Source organism: Talpa europaea (assembly GCF_964194135.1).
Source record: "Talpa europaea genome assembly, chromosome: 12".
NCBI lineage: Eukaryota > Metazoa > Chordata > Mammalia > Eulipotyphla > Talpidae > Talpa > Talpa europaea.
The window spans coordinates 20,240,097-20,260,520 of record NC_140079.1 but is presented as its reverse complement, the minus strand read 5'-3'; the positions used below and the strand labels follow the sequence as shown (position 1 = coordinate 20,260,520).

The 20,424-nt window shown below is 53.1% G+C and overlaps 1 protein-coding gene across 1 annotated transcript; it reads right to left on the bottom strand.

The window, feature by feature from the left end:
* Window positions 1–338: 338 nt before the first annotated feature.
* Window positions 339–16,235, bottom strand: OAF (out at first homolog; the record flags this gene model as incomplete). Its single annotated transcript, XM_084249070.1, has 4 exons — window positions 339–604; window positions 1,964–2,144; window positions 3,021–3,155; window positions 15,981–16,235. 4 exons carry the CDS (start codon window positions 16,233–16,235, stop codon window positions 339–341), a joined length of 837 nt encoding a protein of 278 aa, XP_084105196.1.
* Between the last annotated feature and the right edge of the window lie 4,189 nt (window positions 16,236–20,424).

The following is a 20,424-nucleotide window of genomic DNA, read 5'->3' as shown; positions in this document are numbered from 1 at the left end:
GCCCAAGCGTTAAATAGAAGAATCACAGGCCATCACATTTTGGTTGCTTGAAAAATACTTCAGGGGAGTTGAAGCAAGAGAAGGGTACAAGTTTGGGGAACCTTCTCCCTCTGTACCCCAAAGAAGGCACAGGGTGGGAGTGGGGGGTGTCTTCAAGACTTAACCCCTGCCATGCCACACCCCTTTTCACAGTCATGAGTGATGGGGCCAGAGGCTCCGGGATTAGGAGAAGGGAAGGGACATAAGGCCTCATTGGGGGTTGTCACCCTGTGCAGTGGCCGGGGAGGGGCAGTGGGCCCAGGGAGGTCACCTCAGAACCCACCCCCTCACTCCACCAGCTAGGGGTCCTCATCCCAGAGACACAGCTGCCTCTGGGGCACGTAGAAGTCAAAGCTGTAGCTCTTCTGGCAACTGCGGATGCCGCATTTGTAGGGCGCCGGCCGGTCACGGCTGTGACAGTACTTGAGCATACAGGGGTACCAGGCCAGGCTCAGGCCATAGCGGCAGACACAGGGCTTCCCGCGGTCCCCCACCTGCCGGCAGCGAGGCAGCACCATCTGCTCCGAGGCCTTGGGCAGAGTCTCGAACACCGAGTTGTCCACTCCTGGAGGAGAAAAGGAACCATGGGTCAGGGACAGGCGGGGGGGTGGGGGGGAGGCAGCTCCCCTGGTGTGTATGGGAGGGGGCAGCTGCCAGTCCCTGCTGGGCTCTTCAGGCATCCAACAGGCAAGGCGCCTGGGATTGGAGGTAAGACAGACCTGGGCCATATGCGCCACGCTAGTGGGAGAAGCAGATGAAATAACCATCACCCTAATTTTTAGAGTCTCAACTGACTGCCAGAAACTCTATATACAGAATCTCTTCCCATCTCTCCCGTGAGCGAAGAGTTATCATCTCTGTTTTACAAATGAGGAGACTGGCTCAGAGAGGTTGAAGGACATGGCTGAGGCCACAGAGTAAGTAGTATAATCAAGACTGGAACCCAGGTCCGCTTGCCTCTAAGACCTCCTCTTGCTGCTGGCTAGGCTTAAAAACATCACTCCCCAGATGAGATGGGGCAGAGGAGTGCAGAGCAAGAATGATAGAGCTTCTTAAAGGAGGTGCTCTCTGAGGCAGCCCAAGCAGGGAAAGGCGGGCACAAACATGTTGGGAGTCAGGGTGACCCAGACACAGAGTGGGGTGTTACAGGAGGGAGTGCTTGAGGGTACTGATCTGGCCCTGTCTTGGTTCATGATCCTGAAAAGATCCAGACTCTGGGGACAGAATCAAGGCTGCAGCTCAGTTTGGGGGCAGTGTGGAGGGCATGGTGATGGGCCTATCAGGCATTTCTCAATCCAGCCATCTCTCTGATGCTCAGGAGGCTGAGCAGGACCAGGGGCCTGGAGCTGAAGGGTGCCCTCTCCCTGCTCCCTCTACATGGAGACTGGGGGACAGTCCTGGGAGTGGTACCAGGAAGTGGGCTGGTGGTGAGGTGGCACAGGCTGGAATTTAAGGTTCATGCAAAAATGGGTGGAACCCTCCAGGGTCTTGGGACAGAGATGCTGGCCCCAGGGAAGGTGTGAAGGAAAGGGGAGGAGCTGAATTCTGAGCAGCAAAGGTTGGCAGCAAAAGTTGGCAGGTGGGCATGGCTGCCACTGGGCCCCAATGAGACCCTGGTGCCTATGCCCCCAGGATGATGGAAAGTCCCAATTTGTGTTCTCACAAAGGGCAGGGGTGAGGTGGGAGTTGCTGGGAATGCCCCACCACAGGGCCTAGCAGAGACACAGTTGTGTGTGTTCCTACCTGGAATGGGTCCTATCATCTGGTTGACTCCCATCACTAAAGAGCCACACAGTTGCCACTTCCTCCAGGAAGCCTTCCCTGACCTATCCCAGCCTGGTTGGAGGTCCCTTCTCTGAGAGGTCCCCTCTCAGGGCATGATGTCATATGCAATATGGCACATCAGTGAGCAGCACCAGCTGACCTTGCTGCAGCCAGAACTGGACGTCTTCCTGGCGTGTGTAGATGGCGTCCACAGCCTCAGCACACACGTTGCGGAGGTGGGGGCTCAGCAGGCCCCCCTGGCTGAAGTTGACAGCGATGTCCATGTGCAGGTGCTCTAGGCCCCGTGTCTCCTCAGCTTGCCGCACTGCCCGTGGGTTTTTCTGTGTGGAGAGATGAGTCACTCCCTCCGGCCTTCCGGCGCCTGCCTGTATCCCGATAGCTGAGAGGCAGATGAGCCCAGGCTGGTGCCTTTAGAATTTCGGGGCTAGCAGGGCAGCAGACCCCCACCAGCTGGTCTAGAACCAATCCCAGAGCTGCACTCAAACCTTTTCAGCTGGTCACTGGGCTGACTGCTGGGGCCTGGTGGAGAACTCCGGTGTGTTACTAGGGGGTGGAGGGTGGCAGAGGTGGGCAGGCCAGGCAAGCTGACCCAGGATAAATGAACTTTGGGGTTCCATAGTTTTCAACATCCAAGGAACTGAGTTTCTCTGGAAAGGGTAGGCAGAGTTGGGTATGCCTGGGGCAGGCACTCTTGGTTAGTGGTGGGAAGTTAGATGAAACTGGAGCCCAGGGAGGAGTTGGGAGGGGTCAGTGGGCTGAAGTGTTCTGAACAGCCCATGGAACACTTCCCATGCATTCTCTCATTTCATTCTCACTTGAACCCATTTCTCACTAAGATAGAGGCTTTGAAGGTGAGGTAATCTGTCCAATGTCACCAAATAATGAGTGGGGGCATGGGTCTAAGGGCAGATCCGACTTCAGAGTCCAAGCCCCACCCCCTCTCCATCATAAATGGGGAGGAGCTGAGGCCAGGGGACTGCAGGAATCTGGAGCTGGTATAGATCAGAGATCTAAGCCTATGGGGTCAGGTGGGGTGTGGGGCAAAATCAGGGGATTCAGAACTATAGAGCGAGAAGAGGGTGCTAGGGATGAGGGTTCAAGTAAGTCAATGACAGTGGGTCCAGGAAAAGCGTGAAGAGAGGCTGGTGGGAGACGAGGTTGGGGGAGTCCAGGCTGACCGCAGGGCTGGGGCTCACCTGTCGAAGCTTGGCCATGGCCTCACTGGGGATGATCTCATTGTGGTGCAGCCGTGTGACAAAGCAGAGGGCTTGGAACTGGCTCTGCCCCTTCTCCAGCTCCCCCAGGATCAGGGCCCGGAAGATCTTCACATCCTGACGGAGAAGGGCAGAAGATGGGGGCCGTATGAAAGGGGTGGGGCCTTCTCACCAACCCACTCAGCGCTCATCCTGGACCCTATAGAGGACACCAGACTGGACCCTGCCTGCACTAGACCCCTCCTTCCTGCTGGTCTTAGAATTTTTATCTTTCCCACTTAAAACCATGACTTAAAAGAAAGAACACAACCCAGATGTTCCAAAGTCTCCTGGAAAATTCACAGAGACTGCCAGAGAATGTTTCAAAACAGAAGTGCTTAAAATTATGGAATTTCACCTTGAAGGAAAGAGAGCCCTTTTTTGGCACCTGGTTCATCATAGTTGATTATCTTGGGTGGAGCTGCAGCAGGGCAACCTGTAAACCCAATGGTGGGGGGGGGGGGTTGGGGCCTTTGCAGCCAGGGCCCATGGGAAAGTTCTTACTGCATGCTAGTGTGGCAGCTATCCTCCTGGGCAACGGTTGCACTTTTTGCAAGTACAGATTCATTCTTATTCAACGGTTTGGGGCAAGGCATGCAAAGAAGTGCTTCTCAAAATGCCCCTGGTGCTTCTGATCAGCCAGGCTCCTGGCCACCTGCGTGGCAGATGGAGGTCATCAGGGCAGGATGGAGTGAAGGGCAGAGACAGCCAAGCTGGTTGCAGCTGTTGCCACCCCCTGATCTGAGGGCACTGGGATGGCTCACGTTTCTCCTTCCCTCCTAGCTTCCCCTTTGCCCACAGGCTGCTCATGGCATTACTAGCAGGCCAAGGGCGCCTTCCCATCACTGACTTACTGGATGAGTGGGGAAGGCTAGAGGGGGACAGAGGGAAAAGGGTTGTGGGATGGGGTTCCCTTCCCATTGTGGCCACCGGAACCATGTGCTCTGGTCCACTGCATGGCTCACCAGCCCCTCCCGCCCCAGGGGTCCCTTGCTCTCACCCATCCCTGTGCCTTGGCTAACGGCTCCTGTGGCCTGGCACTGCACTTGGGTATGCAGCCTTGTTTGCTATTCACCTGCCAGGGTCTGGGACCTTGTCTCATCCACCAAGAGAGCCAGATCACTACATGCTTAGTTCAGGCCTGCTGGAGTGTAAGAGCTTGGAGGACAGGGTCTGAGGGCCCCCCTGGGGTTCTTGGTGCAGACAGAGAGGGGCCCATGATTCCACCCCAAGTCCACTAGAAATCAACCAGCACCCAGGTACATCTCTCAGTTTCTCCAAGTCTCATTCGTACCTTGGGGATGATAACTCATTTGCCTGGGCAGGCTGTGGTGTGGACAGAATGAGTTAGTGTAGAGGGTGCAGAAGACTGCCCTCCAGAGAAAGTTCTGGGTGAGTGCTAGCTATGGCAATTGTCACATAGCAGGGGATCTGAAACAAGTGAGGGCTGTCCTGCTAGACACCCCCAGGTACTTCTGAGTCCTTCTACTCTTTAAGAATGTGTCTCTAGGGCCTCCTTGGTGGCACAAGGGGTTAAACACAGCACTTTGAAGCTATCTGCGGTCTCTGCAGCATGAGTTCGATCCCTGGCTGGCCAGGGAGCTACCCACATGGTGCAGCAGACCTCTCCTGTCTTGCTCGCTGCTCCCCTCAGCAGTGTATTTCAGTCTTCCTGTTCTGTTCCCTACTCTGTCTCTGGTGAATCCTCTCACCCCCTGCACCTCTGGCCTGTACCCCAGTTTTTGTATGCATAAATAAATAAAACTTAAAAAAAAATGTGTCTCTAACTTCCTTTTACCATAAGTGATCTCTGGAACAATGGGGTGTGGGAGTGTAGGGGTAGATTGTCTGCCGATGTTGCAGAAAGGGAAACAGAGGCCCAGATGGTAAGAAAGGGTCCCATAAGGTCCCTCATGACTCCAGACTTGTGGGCATGGTGACCCCAACTTCCTCTCCACAGGAAATCCATCCTTGGGCCACAAGGCTGTTGTCTCCTCGCCCTGTCAGCCTGGGCCACCTGATCCTCCATTCTGTCAGGGCGCCTGAAGGGAGCCTGGAAGCTGGGACACTTGTGCATATTCCACTCCGGGTTCATTTCCTGCCAGGTGAGACTTGATACCAGACTTCTCTTCCTGGGCCTCGAGTCAGGCGGATGTCTCTGGCAGGACCCTCCTAGGCAGGATACCAAATCCACCTCCTGGGTATTTTCAGCAATGACTTGAAGAACCCTATATAGAACGTTCACCGTATCTTCCCCAATACCACAGGCGCATGAGTGCTGTGTGGGCCAGGGGCTGCTGAGTGGGCTCGTGGCTTGGGGGTATCACCTACATACCACCCGCAGGAGAAAGCTTTTGAAGTCTTAGAGGATGGAGGAAATCTGTTCCCTCCTCCCTCCCATATTAACTAACAATGTCACTGACAACAACAAAATCAACCAAAATGGGAACCTGACAGGACGTGAAGAGAGGGAATGCATGAGAATTTCCACTGCGATAACAGGTTTCCTCTCTGTCTTCCCTATTTGGTTGTGTAGGACAAAGATTTATTGACTTTTATAACTGGAAAGGCCAAGTCATTGTTACTATGAGTCAAAAAGGATGCATTGTCCCATTTAGATGCCTGACAACAGGAGGTGGGAACTATGATTATTACTGAGGTTGGCTGGGGTGATGTACTCAGTTCATGCGACTAAGGAAACGGAGCTGGAATATTAACTCAGGCGCTCTGACTCCAAAGTCCCAGCTCCTCCACCACAATGCACAACTGCCTCCTAGATCAACGAGCTGATTTCCTGGATGCCCGGCTAAAGAGACGAAAGCTTCCCGTGGTCTTCCCTGGGCCATGCAGCTGGCATGTGGCAGCCAGGATTAGAGCTTGGTTCCCTCTTCCAGCTTGCTCTTCTGTAAGTCCTCTCTAGACCATTCTTAGTTCCACGTGACTAAGAAACACCTGCATCTGCCACAAATGGGAGGGTAAGATAAGGCAAGCACCCCCTTTTAACCCACCTGCTTGCCCTGCCTTCTCTAGTCTTCTTAGTCATAATTTTCTAGAAAATCAAATTCTACTTGTTGATCCCTGGGATAGAGTGGGTTCCCCCAGTTTCTGGGCTTATCTGGCTTCATCTTTTAGACTGATGTCCTTCCTACCCACTACTACCTACATTGCTAAGGTTCTAGGGATCTGTTTCCCTCCAGCACAGAGAATTGAGTGTCCCTACTTCAGAGAACATCTGGCCACATGCTAGTCCTAGCCAGATGGAAGCTTCCAGGCTTCTTCCTTGTCCTGGAGTCCCCTGGTATGATTCACTTGGATGTGGCATGACACCCAAGGCAGCTGAGCTGGCAGGGGAAGATGCTATGGCAGGGGGCTGGAGGTAAGCCCCTTAATGTAGGACTCCGAAGATCTCAAGATGTTTCTATAAGATTCCTTCTCTCATGAGCCCCCAGGAACCTCCAGTCCACCAGGAGCAGGAAGAAGACAGGTGCAGCACCTGCTCTGGCCTGTCCTCTAACACTGCCCTCACCAACATTTAGGCAGAGTTGGCCAGTCCCAACTCCTAACCTTTACAGTATGAATTCCACTGTGTTTGCAACCATCTCTTTACTTCTCTTTCCTACCAGACTCAACTCCTGGGGCCTGGAGTAGTATCTTATTTGCAGTTTTGTCCCCCGAGAATGCAGCAGTTGCTCAAAAAGTGTCTAATAATAAATAAACGAAGGAATGAGTGAATAAACAACAGCATGGAAGGGTTATGAGATGAGGGAGATGAGTCAGGGATGGCTGGGGTGGCGAGCAGGGTGGTGGAGGGAGGCAGTGAGTGGTAAAAGGAATAGGCTGGCAGAAGTGCTAGGACACAGGGTCTGAGAGCCCAACCAGGAGTCTGAGCCTAATCTAACAGATCACAGGAAGTCATGGTAGGTTTTGAGCCTGGATGTGACATGAACAGATCTGCAGTTCAGAGCTCAACCAGTAATCGGAGTTGATGGGAAGTGTACATTGGCTCTAAATGCCTTGCAGAGCGCGTCTCTGTTCTCATGTGGCAACCTGCTCAGGCATAAGTTATCCAGGATCTCCATGATCTGGCCCTGGCTCAAAGGCAGCAACTTGACCCTATTTATGCAGTATTCTCAGCTTCTGGCACAGAGCCAACGCTCAACACTTGCTAGTTGAGGAAATGAATGGAGGCACTGGGGCCTCCATCAACCCCCTCATCTCCAACAAGAAGATGGCTCTTCTTGGGTTTGCATGTAGCTGGGCTCCTGCAGGCTGGCACAGCACCACATAATGATGTTTTGTTCAATGACGGACCTCATATATGACGTTGGTCCCAACAGGCTTCACCACAGAGCACAGCCCCTCTGGGTATGCGTAACCGCACTCTGTGACACTCACACAAGGACTCATTTCCCAGAAAGTAACCCTGTCATTACAGGACATGGCTGTAAGCCGTGTTTAGAAGCCAAAGTTGCTCTTTTGGCTTCTAAAAGCTTTAGAAGATCAGTTAATTCGTGATCCAGTCAGGCTCCAGCATGACCTTCACAAGTCACAGAGCAGAATGAGGGCAGACGCCCACATGTCCTGACTCTCCGTCTGGTGATCTTTACGCTTCCAAGTTTCCCCCTTAGCCCTTGTCTAGTCATTCTTCCGGGTCCACTCCCTGCCACGTGGGTTTTTTGAGATCTACTCATCTCACAAAAGAAGGCCGCTCTGGCTCAGCCACAGGAGGTTCCAGGTGAACACCCAGTCAGCAGAGAGCAGCTGGGAGAGAAGCAGGGGCCCTTCTGACTGCAGACACCCTGTGCCTGGCCTGCGCCTTCCTAGGGAAAGGCCCCAGGCCCCCAGCAAAGTTAAACATGAAGGATGGGGAAGCAACACCTCAGCCCATGGAGCTCTAAAGACATGAAGTTGTTATGCCAGCCCTGGACCAGAAAGAGGCAAGCAACTTCTCTTTCTCTTGGGCTGCTGCTGAGGTTTTGTGTGACTCGCAGCCAAGTCGAAAACTAAAAGACACACAGAGACACACACCTGCTGTCCCCCACTCACACGCCACATGTTCATAATTTTCCATACATATTTGCAGTTTCTCAAACGATCTCTCTGTCACACACAGATGTTCCCAATCTCTCACTCAGCGGTGCCCAAGCTCCCCTGACGCCCCCACCTTCTATCACATGAACACACTGCCTGCCTCGCAGCCTCTGCCCTTCCTCTTAGAGTCACATGTGGTGTCTCTCACAGACAGTCACACAGAGTCTTCTCCCCAACAGACTCTCCCACCCTTCTCCCCTCACATCACACACCTTCCCACATCGTTTCCCACACCCTCCCTCCCTCACCGAATTCCCCCAAAGTCTCACATGCAGCCACAGAGCCTCATACTCCATCTCACTCACACTCTTGTTCACCAACAGTCTAATAACCTCCTCACACATGATGTCTCACGCACCTCTCTCAGTCACACACTCCCTTGCCCGTAGCGTCTCTCCCCACACACCTCATCTCATGCTCATCACTCAGCTCCTGCCCAGAGAATTAAATCTTTTCTCTTCCTCTGGCCCTGTGAGTCTCCCTCTCCCAGAGGCCTTCCCCAGCACGAGCTTCTTGCTTTCTCCCTACTCCCTAAGTGTGCTTTCTCAGCCTCCTCAGAAAACCCAGAATGAATTTCTGAGAAAACCCATTCTGGTCAGGGGTGGTGAGGCTATTCTGTCTCAGATCTTGCTACCAGCCTGTCTTCCGCTACAGGGGAACTGAAAACAAAGTGCCCCACACCCCACTATACCACAGTGCCACCTCACTGGGATTCTCAGGAAGCAACTTGCCCCCCCCCCCCGTGAAACTCCCCCAATCCCCTTGCTCTTAGACAGCTGGCACTCTCTTCTGAGAGTCTCCTCTGCCATCTTGGTCTCCTTCCCATCACACCAGAGCATGTGATTTTGAGGCCTGAGCTGAGCCAATCTAAATATTTATTCCTTTGCTCCTTGCTGGGGCTGCTTTATGGCAAGAGAAGGGGCCAGCTTCAGCGGGTGGGGGAGGCGAGAGATTGGTCTGGAAAGTCAGCCAGAAATCAAAGCCTTTCTAATACCGTGTTGGCTGCCTGTGGCAGATACAGGAGCACTTTGGCTGCTCTGCCCAGTCTCCCCAAGCAGAGACAGGGTGGATGGAGTCAACCCCAAAACAGACCGAGCACATGTCCAAGTCAGTGTCCAGGGACTGAGGCCACCCCCACTATGAGGTGCCTATACACCCGTAGGGCCCGGGGCAGAGACTTCCTGGCATTAGTGCAACCCTCAGCCAGGGCCGGCAGGGCCCCCTGCTTCCAGCATCCCAGGCCCCAGTTCTCTGTTGGCCAAATCCCAAAGGTTACCACTGTCCTGACTGACCCAGGGAACAATGTAATGCTTTATGTGGATCAATTGCAATTGCACCCCACTGTTCCACTGACTCAGGGCTCTTAAGACTGGGCTCCATGCTTCTTCTCACCTAGAAGCCCACCCCAGACACCTCCCTTGCTCTGTGCCCTGTATCAGAATCCCTATGGCATCTGCTTAAATACTTGCCCATTGAAAGGATGGAAGTTCCTAAAGATGCTTTGGTCCCTAGAGCTGCAAAGAAGGAGTTGGAACAATCTAGAGCTGGGGCAGCAGGCTGGGCCCTGGCTGGCACTGCTTGGTCACTTCTCCCATTCCTGGCTGGCTTCTGCTTTGCAAAGACCTCTCATTCACTCCTCATAACTATGTCTTCCAGCATCTTACTCTTGTCCTGTTGTGTCCATGTTGTGACTCAGCCTGGGGCTCGGAGAGGTTAAGTGGCTTGTCAAGTCACACAGCTAGTAGTGGGCAGACAAATGCACATGGTGAGGGCAGCAGCATCTGTGAGATCTTTTAGAGATGCTTCTGCCCTCCTCCCCAGTCTCTCCAGAGGCCATGGGAAAGACTGGAAGGAGTTTCTGGCACAGAAGCTGCCAAGGGGTCAATACAAAAAAATCCACTGGGGGTTATGAGTTTGGGGGGTGGGGGAGGGTTGAGCAGCCCGTGTACACAGAGGAGGGTTTCTCTGTGAATTGGCTGCTCTGCACCAAGCTGTTTTTGAGCTGTCTTGTTCCCTTACCCCTCCCCTACCCAGGTATTTTCAGCCTTCTGGAAAGAGCCTGCTTACATGTCATAGGACACACGGTACCCACTGGGACAGAGCAGAGGAATCCCTGGTCCTAACCCTAAATCTTTAGCTACTCGATGGTGTCAAAGTCACTTCGTAGCTCTGAGCCCCAGCTTACACATCTATAAAATGGAAGCCATGTCTGTCCCTGTGATGTAGTTGTGGGGACCAGATGAGGCCATGTGAGACCCAGACATGCAATTCTCATCTCCCAGGCTGGACCCTCGGGCTTCCCATGGGGCGGGCATCTATCTGGGCTTTTTCTGCCATCACGTCACCTCTCTGTAGCTTGGGAAGCCCAGTAGGGGAGAATCTCCTCCTAACTCTCACCCTCCTTTGCAGCAGGCCACTCACTTGTCCCCAAGTGACAGTCTTCACGGTTGTAGTACTCCACTTGGACACAGGCATTCAAGGCTGGGGGACACCTGCCAAGCTCCCAGGAGCACACTGAATGTGCTCTGGGCAGGCCTAAGGCCCCTGAGCCACAGATCCTCAGAGGTGGCAGAGGAACTGCTGTTAGGCTCCGGGTCCCACAGATCTGAGCTGGATCATTGCTTCTGGTGACTTCTGTGAGGAAATGTTCTGGACTCCCAAAAGGTCTGGGTCTCTCCTGAAAGCACCTCTACTGCCCTCTTTTCCCCAAAAAGAAGTCTTTCCATCCACCCCAACCCCTATGCCAAATCACCAAATTGCAGAAGACCTAACACAGATAGTATATGGGGAGACCAAGCACTAAAAGCATCTCCTATCTGACATCCGTGAGGTGATACCCATTAGAACGAACACTCTCAGGCAGAAGCGTGGCATTGGCACATTCCACAGAGGTACCTCCTATGTTGCCCCCCCCATCAGACAAGGAACCCCCAAGGCAGGGACTCTAGCATCCTCTGGACTGCTCCTTCCTTCAGCTCCCATGCACCCAGGGGTGTCCAAGGCAGGTCTCCAGTTCCAATCTCCCCGTTTCCTTTGGAGTGACTTTGAGCTGACCCCTACTGACAAATGGCTCCCCTTATCTTGGCTCCAGTGCCAGGGGCCCTCAAAATCCCCTCCCCCACAAGCTTTTAGAGTCTGCAGTTCCTTCTTCCTGCTTCCCTTGCACCCCCAGTCCCCATCCTCCTCCCAGAAGTTGCACATAACTTTCTCATATCTTTCAGCCTCACACTTCCCATCCCGTCAATACCACACCACGCCTAGAACATGACTCATCCCCTCCCCCCTGAACTTTTGGACTCTCAGACTGGGGGACACAGGGGAAAGAGAACTTGGACAGGGACATGAGCCTGCTGGGGTACCAAGAGGACTGTCAGACCAAAAGCCAGGTTAGAGACTGGGGGTGGTGGCGTGCCTGCTATTAGATATGCTACATGAGCATGGACATACGGGTATCACCGCATGTCAGATTTGAATTATGAAGAGGAAAGTCGCCTGTTGGGTGTATAGTGTACATTAGAGCTTTTGTACTGAGGGCAGGTAGAATTAGGTCTAAAGTTTCTATCCTGTTTCAAACACGTTAGGGTGGAATGAAAGGTTCCAAGCAGGTGACTGAGTTTGCTGTCTGTCTCATGTAACCTCTTAACCCGTTCCCTCTTCCAAGTCTCTTGCTCTTCCCTGGAGCAACTATGCTGGCGGTTCCCAAACTTCACTGCCTGCGGGAATCACCAAAAGTTCTTTAAAGTATGGATGCCTGACTCTCCCCACCTCCAGACATTCTGATTTGATTGGTATGAGTATGGCATAGACCTAGGATTTTTTAGGGCTCCCCAGATGATGCTCCCCAGATGCAGCAAAATTTGGGAACCACTGAGCTATTGCACTGTTTTAGGAGCTGCAGCTTGATGGGCCTGGTGGCCAGTACCGTTCAGACAAGGCTCTCAGTGGTGTGTAGTGACCGTTTCATAGCCCCAAGCATGTGTGGGGTGTGTAATCCTCGCCTGGCTCCTGGCTATTTGTCTTACAGTAGGCTGATTACTGTGACCACTTCACTGGTCTCAGGTCCAGTGTGCCAGTGTGGGGAGAGCCAGGCCACGTCAGAACCCTGCCTTGGGCGCTGCAAGGAGGGGACTGGGTTGGGAGTGGGAGGTGAGATAGGCCAGGTCAAGGGCTGCGTCAGCCCCAGCAGCCTCGCTGCTGCCCTGGGTAGCCAGGCGGAGTGCTCCCTGCTCTGAGGAACTGGCCAGCAATTCTGAGTGGATGGCTAATTTTATGTGCCAATTTGACTAGTCAAAGGTATGACCTGAGAACTGATAAAACATTACTTCTGGGTGTGTCAGAGGACATTTCCAGTAGAGATCAGCAGTTGAATTGGCAGGCTAAGTAAAGATTGCCCTCACCTCCATGAACAGGCATCATGCAACCTGTTGAGGGTATGAATGGAACAAAAAGATAGTGGAAGGGCGAATTTGCTCTCTGCTTGAGCTGGGACATTGTCTTCTCCTGCCCTCAGGCATCCCGTGCTGTTGGCTCCCAGGCCTTCAGACTCAGAATAGAACTAGCCCAATGACCTCCCTGGGTCTCCAGCTTGATGGCAGATGATGGGGTTTCTCAGTTTCCAGAATTGTCTTAGCTGATAAATATAGCAAATCTGTTTCTATGTGTCTATATGCATACCTTATTGTTTCTGTTTCTCTGGAGAATAGTTGGAGTGTCCAAGAGTTTGATGGTGGACCTCAAAGCTCAGTGATGCCTTTTTTTTAGTTTAATTTATTTATTTATACAAGCACTGGGTACAGTCAGAAGCACGAGAGGGTGAGAGAACTCGCCAGAGCCAGAGAGGGGACCAGAACAGGCAGAGTGATGAAATACACTGCTGAGGGGAGCAGCGGGTGCGACAGGAGAGGTCTGCGCACCATGTGGGACCCTCGCCGGTGGTCGGGGATGGAACCAGTGCTGCAGAGGCTGCGGGCAGCTTCATAGCCCAGAGCTCAACCGCTGCACCACTAGGGGAGGCCTGTGATGTCTTTTTTGTATGACTTTGGGGTCATCAGTTAACCTCTTAAAGTACAGGTCTAGCTGGGAAGTCCATATTGCAATGCTAGGTGAGCAGTGCTTGTGACAGCCAATGGCTTCTATTTCTTGAGCACTTAGCACAGTAGCCCACACATAGTAAGTATTTCACATAACTCACCCTGTTTGGTTGCGATGGAATAAACTATGGATTGGTACCATTATTATCCCCATTTTACAGATGAAGGAATGGAGGCTTGGAAAAATTATGTAGCTACCCAGGGTTAATCTGAGACTGTCTCATTTTAATCTGGACTATTTCCCAAAGGTGATAAAATGGCACACATCATTATTTTCAAGTGGACTACAAACTTTTCCCAAACCACTCCATGAATTTGGTACATGAAAAAAAAAAAAAAAAAGAAAGAAAGAAACAACAGCGAGGACATTTTCCTACAAGAAAAATCATTACTTCTAGTTTGAACTTTCTTTTGGAAATCTGCCAAATACTATGAGGCACGGGACCTTGAGAACTGAGCTGCAACAAGAGAGGTGATCCATCGCAGAAGGATTCCAGTAGAAAAGCTGCTTTGGCTAGTGTAGACAGTGTGTTGGGGTGGGGCTAAAAGCTATTCCAGCCCACCCCAGGCTAACTGAGAAACCTGGATTTGGAAGGGACCTTTGAAAGCTGGTTCCCTTCCTGTGTCTTCCACTCCCAATTCCCTCCCTCACTGATGAAATTGGAGATGCCAGGGGCGGGTGTGAAATGCCAGCTTCTGGGTCAGAGGCTAACTCAGAAAGAGTGTGTATGTGTGTGTTTGTGTGTGTGTGTGTGTGTGTGTGTGTGTGGTGGGGGGGGGTTGAACTACTGCAGGCATTAAAATGGGGCTCTTGCAATCAGTTCCAAATGGATTCTCTAAGTTGGCAATCAGGCCCCCAACCCCTCCCCCTTTCCCTCCACCCCACTGCCACCTGGGCATTCCCTTCTCCTTGCCCTCAGGGTAGAGCAATAAAATATTTCATGCAGCACCCAAAGGCTATAAAAGCCTAGCCCTACCCATTGCCCTTGCCACAGCCTTGGCTGCTAGAGAGGTCCCAGGGAAAGGGAAGTCTCTCTCCAGAGTTCCAGTGAGGCCAGAGGTCAAACGGCCAGTGAGCAGGAGGGTGGCAGACTCAGAACCTGGAGCAAGTCTCATTGCCAAGGACTAGAACTACAATGGAAGGTGACAGGGGAAGATGTGATCCCTGCCTCTTGAGGGGTCCCCTCACTAATCTGGATCTCCCAGTCAAAGAACACAGTTGACCAAATTCCCCTGAAGTCTGGGTGTGAGGCAGAAGGTATTCTGGCCCTGTTGGCATCCCCTCTCCACACACCTACTCACCTGCCCCTATCTGAATCTGAGAACCTAGCTGGGGCCTGCTGAGTAAGGAAAGGCCATCATGGTGACACCCCCACCCCCATCCCACAACCGTGACAACTCAGCAGTCCTGGCCAGAGCAGCACTCAAGCCCTGGCCCCAAGGCCCACTAGATCCTGTCACTGCCCCCAACACCCCCCATCGGCCTTGCGGTGGCAATTGGCTGTGTCCCTAGGTGACTCCCCAAAGTCTGCCCCCTCTCTTCTCAAGCTCTATGAGGGAAGAGACAGAAATGGCTCAGGCAATGATCCCACAGCCCTAGGCTTCTCCAGCCGCCAATATCTAATCAGCCTCACTTCTCCAGAGACAGAACCTGACAGGGCCTCTGTTTATCAGGAGAGAGGCTGGGGGCAGGGGAGGGAGGTGTGTGGGGGGGGAGTGAGGAGAGGCGGTGTAGGAAATGGTGTGGGAAATCAGGAATCCCCCTTTGAGTATTGCTCACTGTCTTTCCTTCCGGGAATCCTGCCCCTGGGCCACTGTTAGTCACTCACTGCCCTTGCAGCCCCTTTCCAAAAAATCCCCCAGCACCTCTACTCTCCAGAACTCCAACCCAATCTAGGCACACAGGCCCACCTTTTGCTTCCCTCCACAGCTCCCTCACTCTGATTAGAGGCAGGTCTCTGCCTTCCTCCCCACAATCTGGGCCAGAAACTGAGGGTTGGTCAGCCCTCCTGCCAGGCAGGGTACAGGGGTAGTTCCCCTCCCAGAGCATTAGCCCCTCACTTGGGGCCTCTCCCCAGGTCCTTCTGCTACAAGCTTCCCAGCAGACCTGACAGAAGTGGAGTCCTAGTTCTCAGTTTGGGGAGCACCAGGGATAATCAGCTCTGCGGGGAAACTCCCTTGCCCCCTTTCAGAAAAATGAAAGAAGGACAGGGGTCCTGGGCGGGGGACATCAGAGCTGGAAGGCCTGAAGCCAACTCACTGTCCCGTAAGAGGCAGAAGCACTGTCCAGACAAGGAAGGGGATGTGCTCCAGGTCACACTGCAGAGCCCTGATTCTTAGCCCAGGATTGTTCCCGCTAGACAGTCCAGAAACTGCTCCAAAGAGGGAGTGGAGTCATTAACACGAACTCTTCTGAAGGAGGCTCAGCACCTGGAGGGCTGGGGAGAGCTGGCAGAAGCGGGGAGAGGAGCAGGTCGGGAAGTGAGAAGGGGCCAGGGCACCCCGAGAGCAAAGGGATGAAAGACAGGAGGAGCGCAGCAGAGTGGGTGGTAGCAGAGTTCCTGGAGGGGATGAAGGGTCCGGGTCTGGGCACTTGGGGAGCTGGCAGAGGACGCGGAACCTTGAGTAAGTCGCCTGCACCTTCTTTTCCTCACGCCAACCTTCCATGCTGGACCCCTGGGCTCTCATCCCCGAGCCCCACCCGGCGACCCGCGCGCCTCACCTTCCTGAAGTCCGCCACAAAGGAGACGAGGGTGCCGTCGGGCTTGCGCAGCTCGAGGCTGATGCTGTCCGCGTCGCTGTCCGCCTGCAGGCTCTCCTCGGTCACTTGGCCGTCGGACAGCCGCACGCGGACCCGCAGCTCCGCGGGTGCGCCCGCCCCTGCGCCCACCGCGCGCGGCGCCCCGAGCAGCGGCAGGAGCAGCAGCAGCAGGGCTGGGGGCACCGCGGGGACCCCGCGGCGGCCGGGGGGGCGCATCCCGGAGGGCCGCCGCCGGCCTCCGCGGCCCCCGCGCGCCGCGTGCGGGAAAGCAGGGGCGCCGCTCAACTTCGCCCCAAGTTGGTGGCTGCTCCGGGGCGCCCGGGAGCGGCTCCCCGCGGGGGCTCAGCCGCCCGTGGCCCGCGACGTGGCGCGGACGCACGTGGGCAGCTCTCGGGCGCGCGCCCCTCCGGCGGCTCCGGGGCGGACTGGGCACTCCCGGGCCCCCGACTCGGTGGCTCGGAGACTCTGTTTTGCACTTTTCATTCAATCCCACCCCCCGTCACTTCCTTCAGAAAACAGAAACCACCAGGACCTGCCTTAAAGAGACCGCGCACCTCTCCGCCCTTAAAGGGCCGGCGGCGGCTCCGCGCGCGGGGGGCACCGGGCGGGCCGCGCGGGGCGGGCGGCGGGGAGCCGGGGCGTGCGGAAAGCGGCTTTGGGGAGCAAGGGCTTTCTCAAGCGCCCGCCCTTCCCGCTGTGCCCTGGCTGTGTCAGAAGTTGGTACTCTCCGCAAATCCCTTCCTCCCAGCAGGGGCGGGGCGGGGGACTTTTTCTCCGCCCCCCCTTTTTTTTTTGCTTGTTCTTGTGCCACGTGGATGAAATAATCGGGCTTGCTGTTTTAGGGGTTTTGTTTGGTCTTTTAGATTCTCTGACGCAGCGAATTTCTAAAAAGCTTCTGGAAAAATCAGAGCACACATTAAACTTAGTCTTTGTACTGCCCAACGGAGAGAGAAGCTGGGGTGTCTCCTGCTTTGACATCCATCAGGTGTGCGATCTTTGTAAGTCAGGCCACCTCTCCGGAGCTGGTTCCTATTGGGGGCCCCTGTGTGCAGATTTCCTTTGCAGTCCAGCCTTCTTGACTTCTCCCATTCTCTGGCCTTTCCTTGGCCCGGCCCACCTCCCCATCTCCCCACCTCCCCACCTCTCCCGACCCCCATTCTCTCTCCCAGTAAGAGACTGAGAAAATTCAGGGAAATGTCTCAAATTCCAGGCCATTTGAGACAAGGTCCAGGGACTGAGGACTCTGGTGCTTAACCACAGCAGCTCTCCCACGAGTCCCAAGAATGCAGGACTGCTCTGCTAGGCACCCCAACAGTAGCGCTAGATTCTTGCTTCCTTTGATTAGCTGTGTGTTTGGGGCACCATTTAAAAATTTTTTGGGCCTAAGTATCCTAGAGTGCCCCAGAGGATGCTGGAGCCTATTGTCCCCTAATGTCCACTTTCCACTTCTGTTTATTCTAGGTTCCTTTATTCATTCTGAGATCTTGATCAAAGATGCTTGAATACCCTACTCTGTTCTGCAGCTTCCTTCCCTTCTAGGTTTTCCCATCACAGTATTCTTAAATGTGCCAAAGATGACAATAGGTACCTAGGCACCTGGTTCAGAGAAGGCACAAGGTCAGAGTCAGACACACCTGGCCTGCAGGGCCAGGCCTAGGACCTGCCTCCTACTACCAACCCAGGGCTCTTCCTAGCGTACTCTGCTGCTTAAATTTAGGGCTGAAAATGATTCAAGGAAATGAAAAGTTTTCCAAATTTGCCTTACCAAAATAATCATCTAAGTGCTCCTTAAAAACATACCTGGCTCTCTAAATCTAGCTAGTCAGACTCCCAGGGAAAATAACTGAGAATTCATATTTTTTGACAAGGGCTCTGGTGATGCTTGATCAAAGGGGTAGATATTAGTACTTGATGGAGAGTTAAGCATAGAGGATCTAAAAGGACCATCCTGGCCCCTAAGGAGTTTATTTTCACATGAGGGAGATAAGGCAGGCTGTCAGAGAATAATGGAAGAGCAGAAAGGCTGCTCCTTGAGGGCCTCCCACCCTGAGGTGGCAGGAATGAAGAAAGATGGATAGAAACTCAGGACAGGCCTCTTGCCTGACAGGGTACTGGGTCTCAATCGGGCCTGCAAACTAGGCCCTGCAAACTAGGCCCTCTCACATGAATCAGCCCACGCAGTCATTGGGACCTCAGCCCTATTTCCTAATATCCCTTTTCCCAGGGCCTATCTCTCCCATCCGTCACCGGCTCGACCCCCAGCCATAATCCTAGGGCCCTGGCCCTGCACCCCAGTGAGATTCCAGAAAAAGTCAGCAAAGAATTCTTTCATGCTTGGTTTCTTTTTTAGCTCGTGGAGGCTGTCTCTGTGTCTATTCAAATTCTGGGTTTGGAAACAAGCGTAGAGGATCCCATCTCTGTCCACCTCCTCTTTCCCACAGTCAACTTCCTTCCTTTATTTTTTTTAAATTTATTTATTTATGCATACAAGAGGTAGGGTACAGGCCAGAGGTGTGGGGGCTGAGAGGATTCACCAGAGACAGAGTGGGGAACAGAGCAGGCAGACGGACTGAAATACACTGCTGAGGGGAGCAGCGGGCGAGGCAGGAGAGGTCTGCTGAGCCATGTGGGTTGCTCTCTGGCCGGCCGGGGATCAAACTCGTGCTGAAGAGACTGCAGAGGCTGCTGATTTCTTCACAGTGTGATGCTTAACACCTTGTGTCACCAGGGAGGCCCTCAACTTCCTTCTTTAGTCCAATCACAGATCAAAATAGATTTGTCTTTAAAGAACTCTCTCTCTACTCCCTCTGTCCCTGTAGCTTCCTTTTGATTTGCCCTGATCAACTTTTCAAGACCAAGGACAATACTTGTGTTTCCTGGGGAGACATTCTCAGCTCCTGACCTAAGGCTCTCCTGGGCCCTGCTCTCCCTGCCTCTGGACTCCATCACTAGCCAGAGCAGTCATTACATGCTTCCACTCACTGTTCCTTATTATGTCCAAATTCTGTGTGGCGCTTGCATGCATCATCTTATTTAATGCTCAAAACAGCTCTCTGGAGCAGGTGCTATTCTTAGCCTCTTTTTACTGCCCCAAAAATGGAGGCTCAGAGAGGTGAAATAATGCACCCAAGGTCACACAAGCAGGAGAGCTAGCAGGAGCTCAAGCCCAAAGTCCACTTGGCCACAGAACCCTGGCTATTAACCACAGTGGTATCTGCCGAGGCTCGCCCTGTCTTCCTCCAGCCCCATCCGGACACACAGCCTGTGCTATCTGCCGACTCCTGTCATCTAACGGTTTTGTGTGTGGCAAGCTCGTCACCCAGAGAGACTCTCTGTTAGTTCAAACAGGCCAGCCCCGTGCTGGGAACAGAGAACACTTCCCTTAAACCAGCCAGGCATAGAAGCAGCCATTCATCTTGAATGTAAAGGCCCTCAGAGGAAGAGTTCTAACAAGCCTAATTGCCCCGACTACCACCAAACAGCCCTCATTGTCAGAACATTCTTTAGGGCTAATCTCAGGCCTTCTGCTACACCATAAACCAATTTCCTTTCCCTTCTGATTGCTAGCCCTAGGAAAGCAGTTGTGCATCGTGGTTCAGGGCCAGGTCTTTGGGATTTCAATCCTAAGGGTTGGCCACTCACATGCTGTGTGATTCAGCAAACCTGCTTCTCCATCTGTAAAATGGGGGCATAAATATTGCTCTCACTCTGTTGTTTGGAATATTAAATGAAATTCTGTGTACAGAACACTGTGTGCCAAAGTGTACCAATCCAATAAGTGGTGGCTAATATTACTGAATACTGTCTATACGCTCCCATTGTATCAAACACACACACACACACACATACACACACAAACACACTCTCGTTCAGGAGTTTGTTTTGTCTTTTTCCTCTTTAGGTCTTCCTCTTTGGGTCTCCTAAGACTGGACTTAAGATGCTCAAAACCTCCAAAACTGAGAAGTGGATAGCCACGCCTCAGAAGTTACATCCCCCACACTTTTCAGTTTTAGTGTACCTCCACTTGGCAGGAAGATAAATGCCACACTGTGCTCCAAACTGTGGCCAAGAAGACAGGTGCTAAAGGGTCTGGAGAAAACTGAAAGGGAAACTATACTAACAACTACTTCTTCTTTTTTTTTTTTTGATTTATTTATTTATGCATATGAGAACGAGGGTACAGGCCAGAGGTATGGGGGGGTAAGAGGATCAGAGTGGGGAACAGAACAGGCAGATTGACTGAAATACACTGCTGTATTTCAGGGGATCAGCAGGCGAGTCAGGAGAGGGCTGCTGTGCCATGTCACATGGTCTGCTGTGCCATGCCAGGTCACCTCCCTGGCCGGGAATCGAACTCGAGCTGCAGTGGCTGTGGATAGCTTCATAGGTTGCATCTTAACCCCTT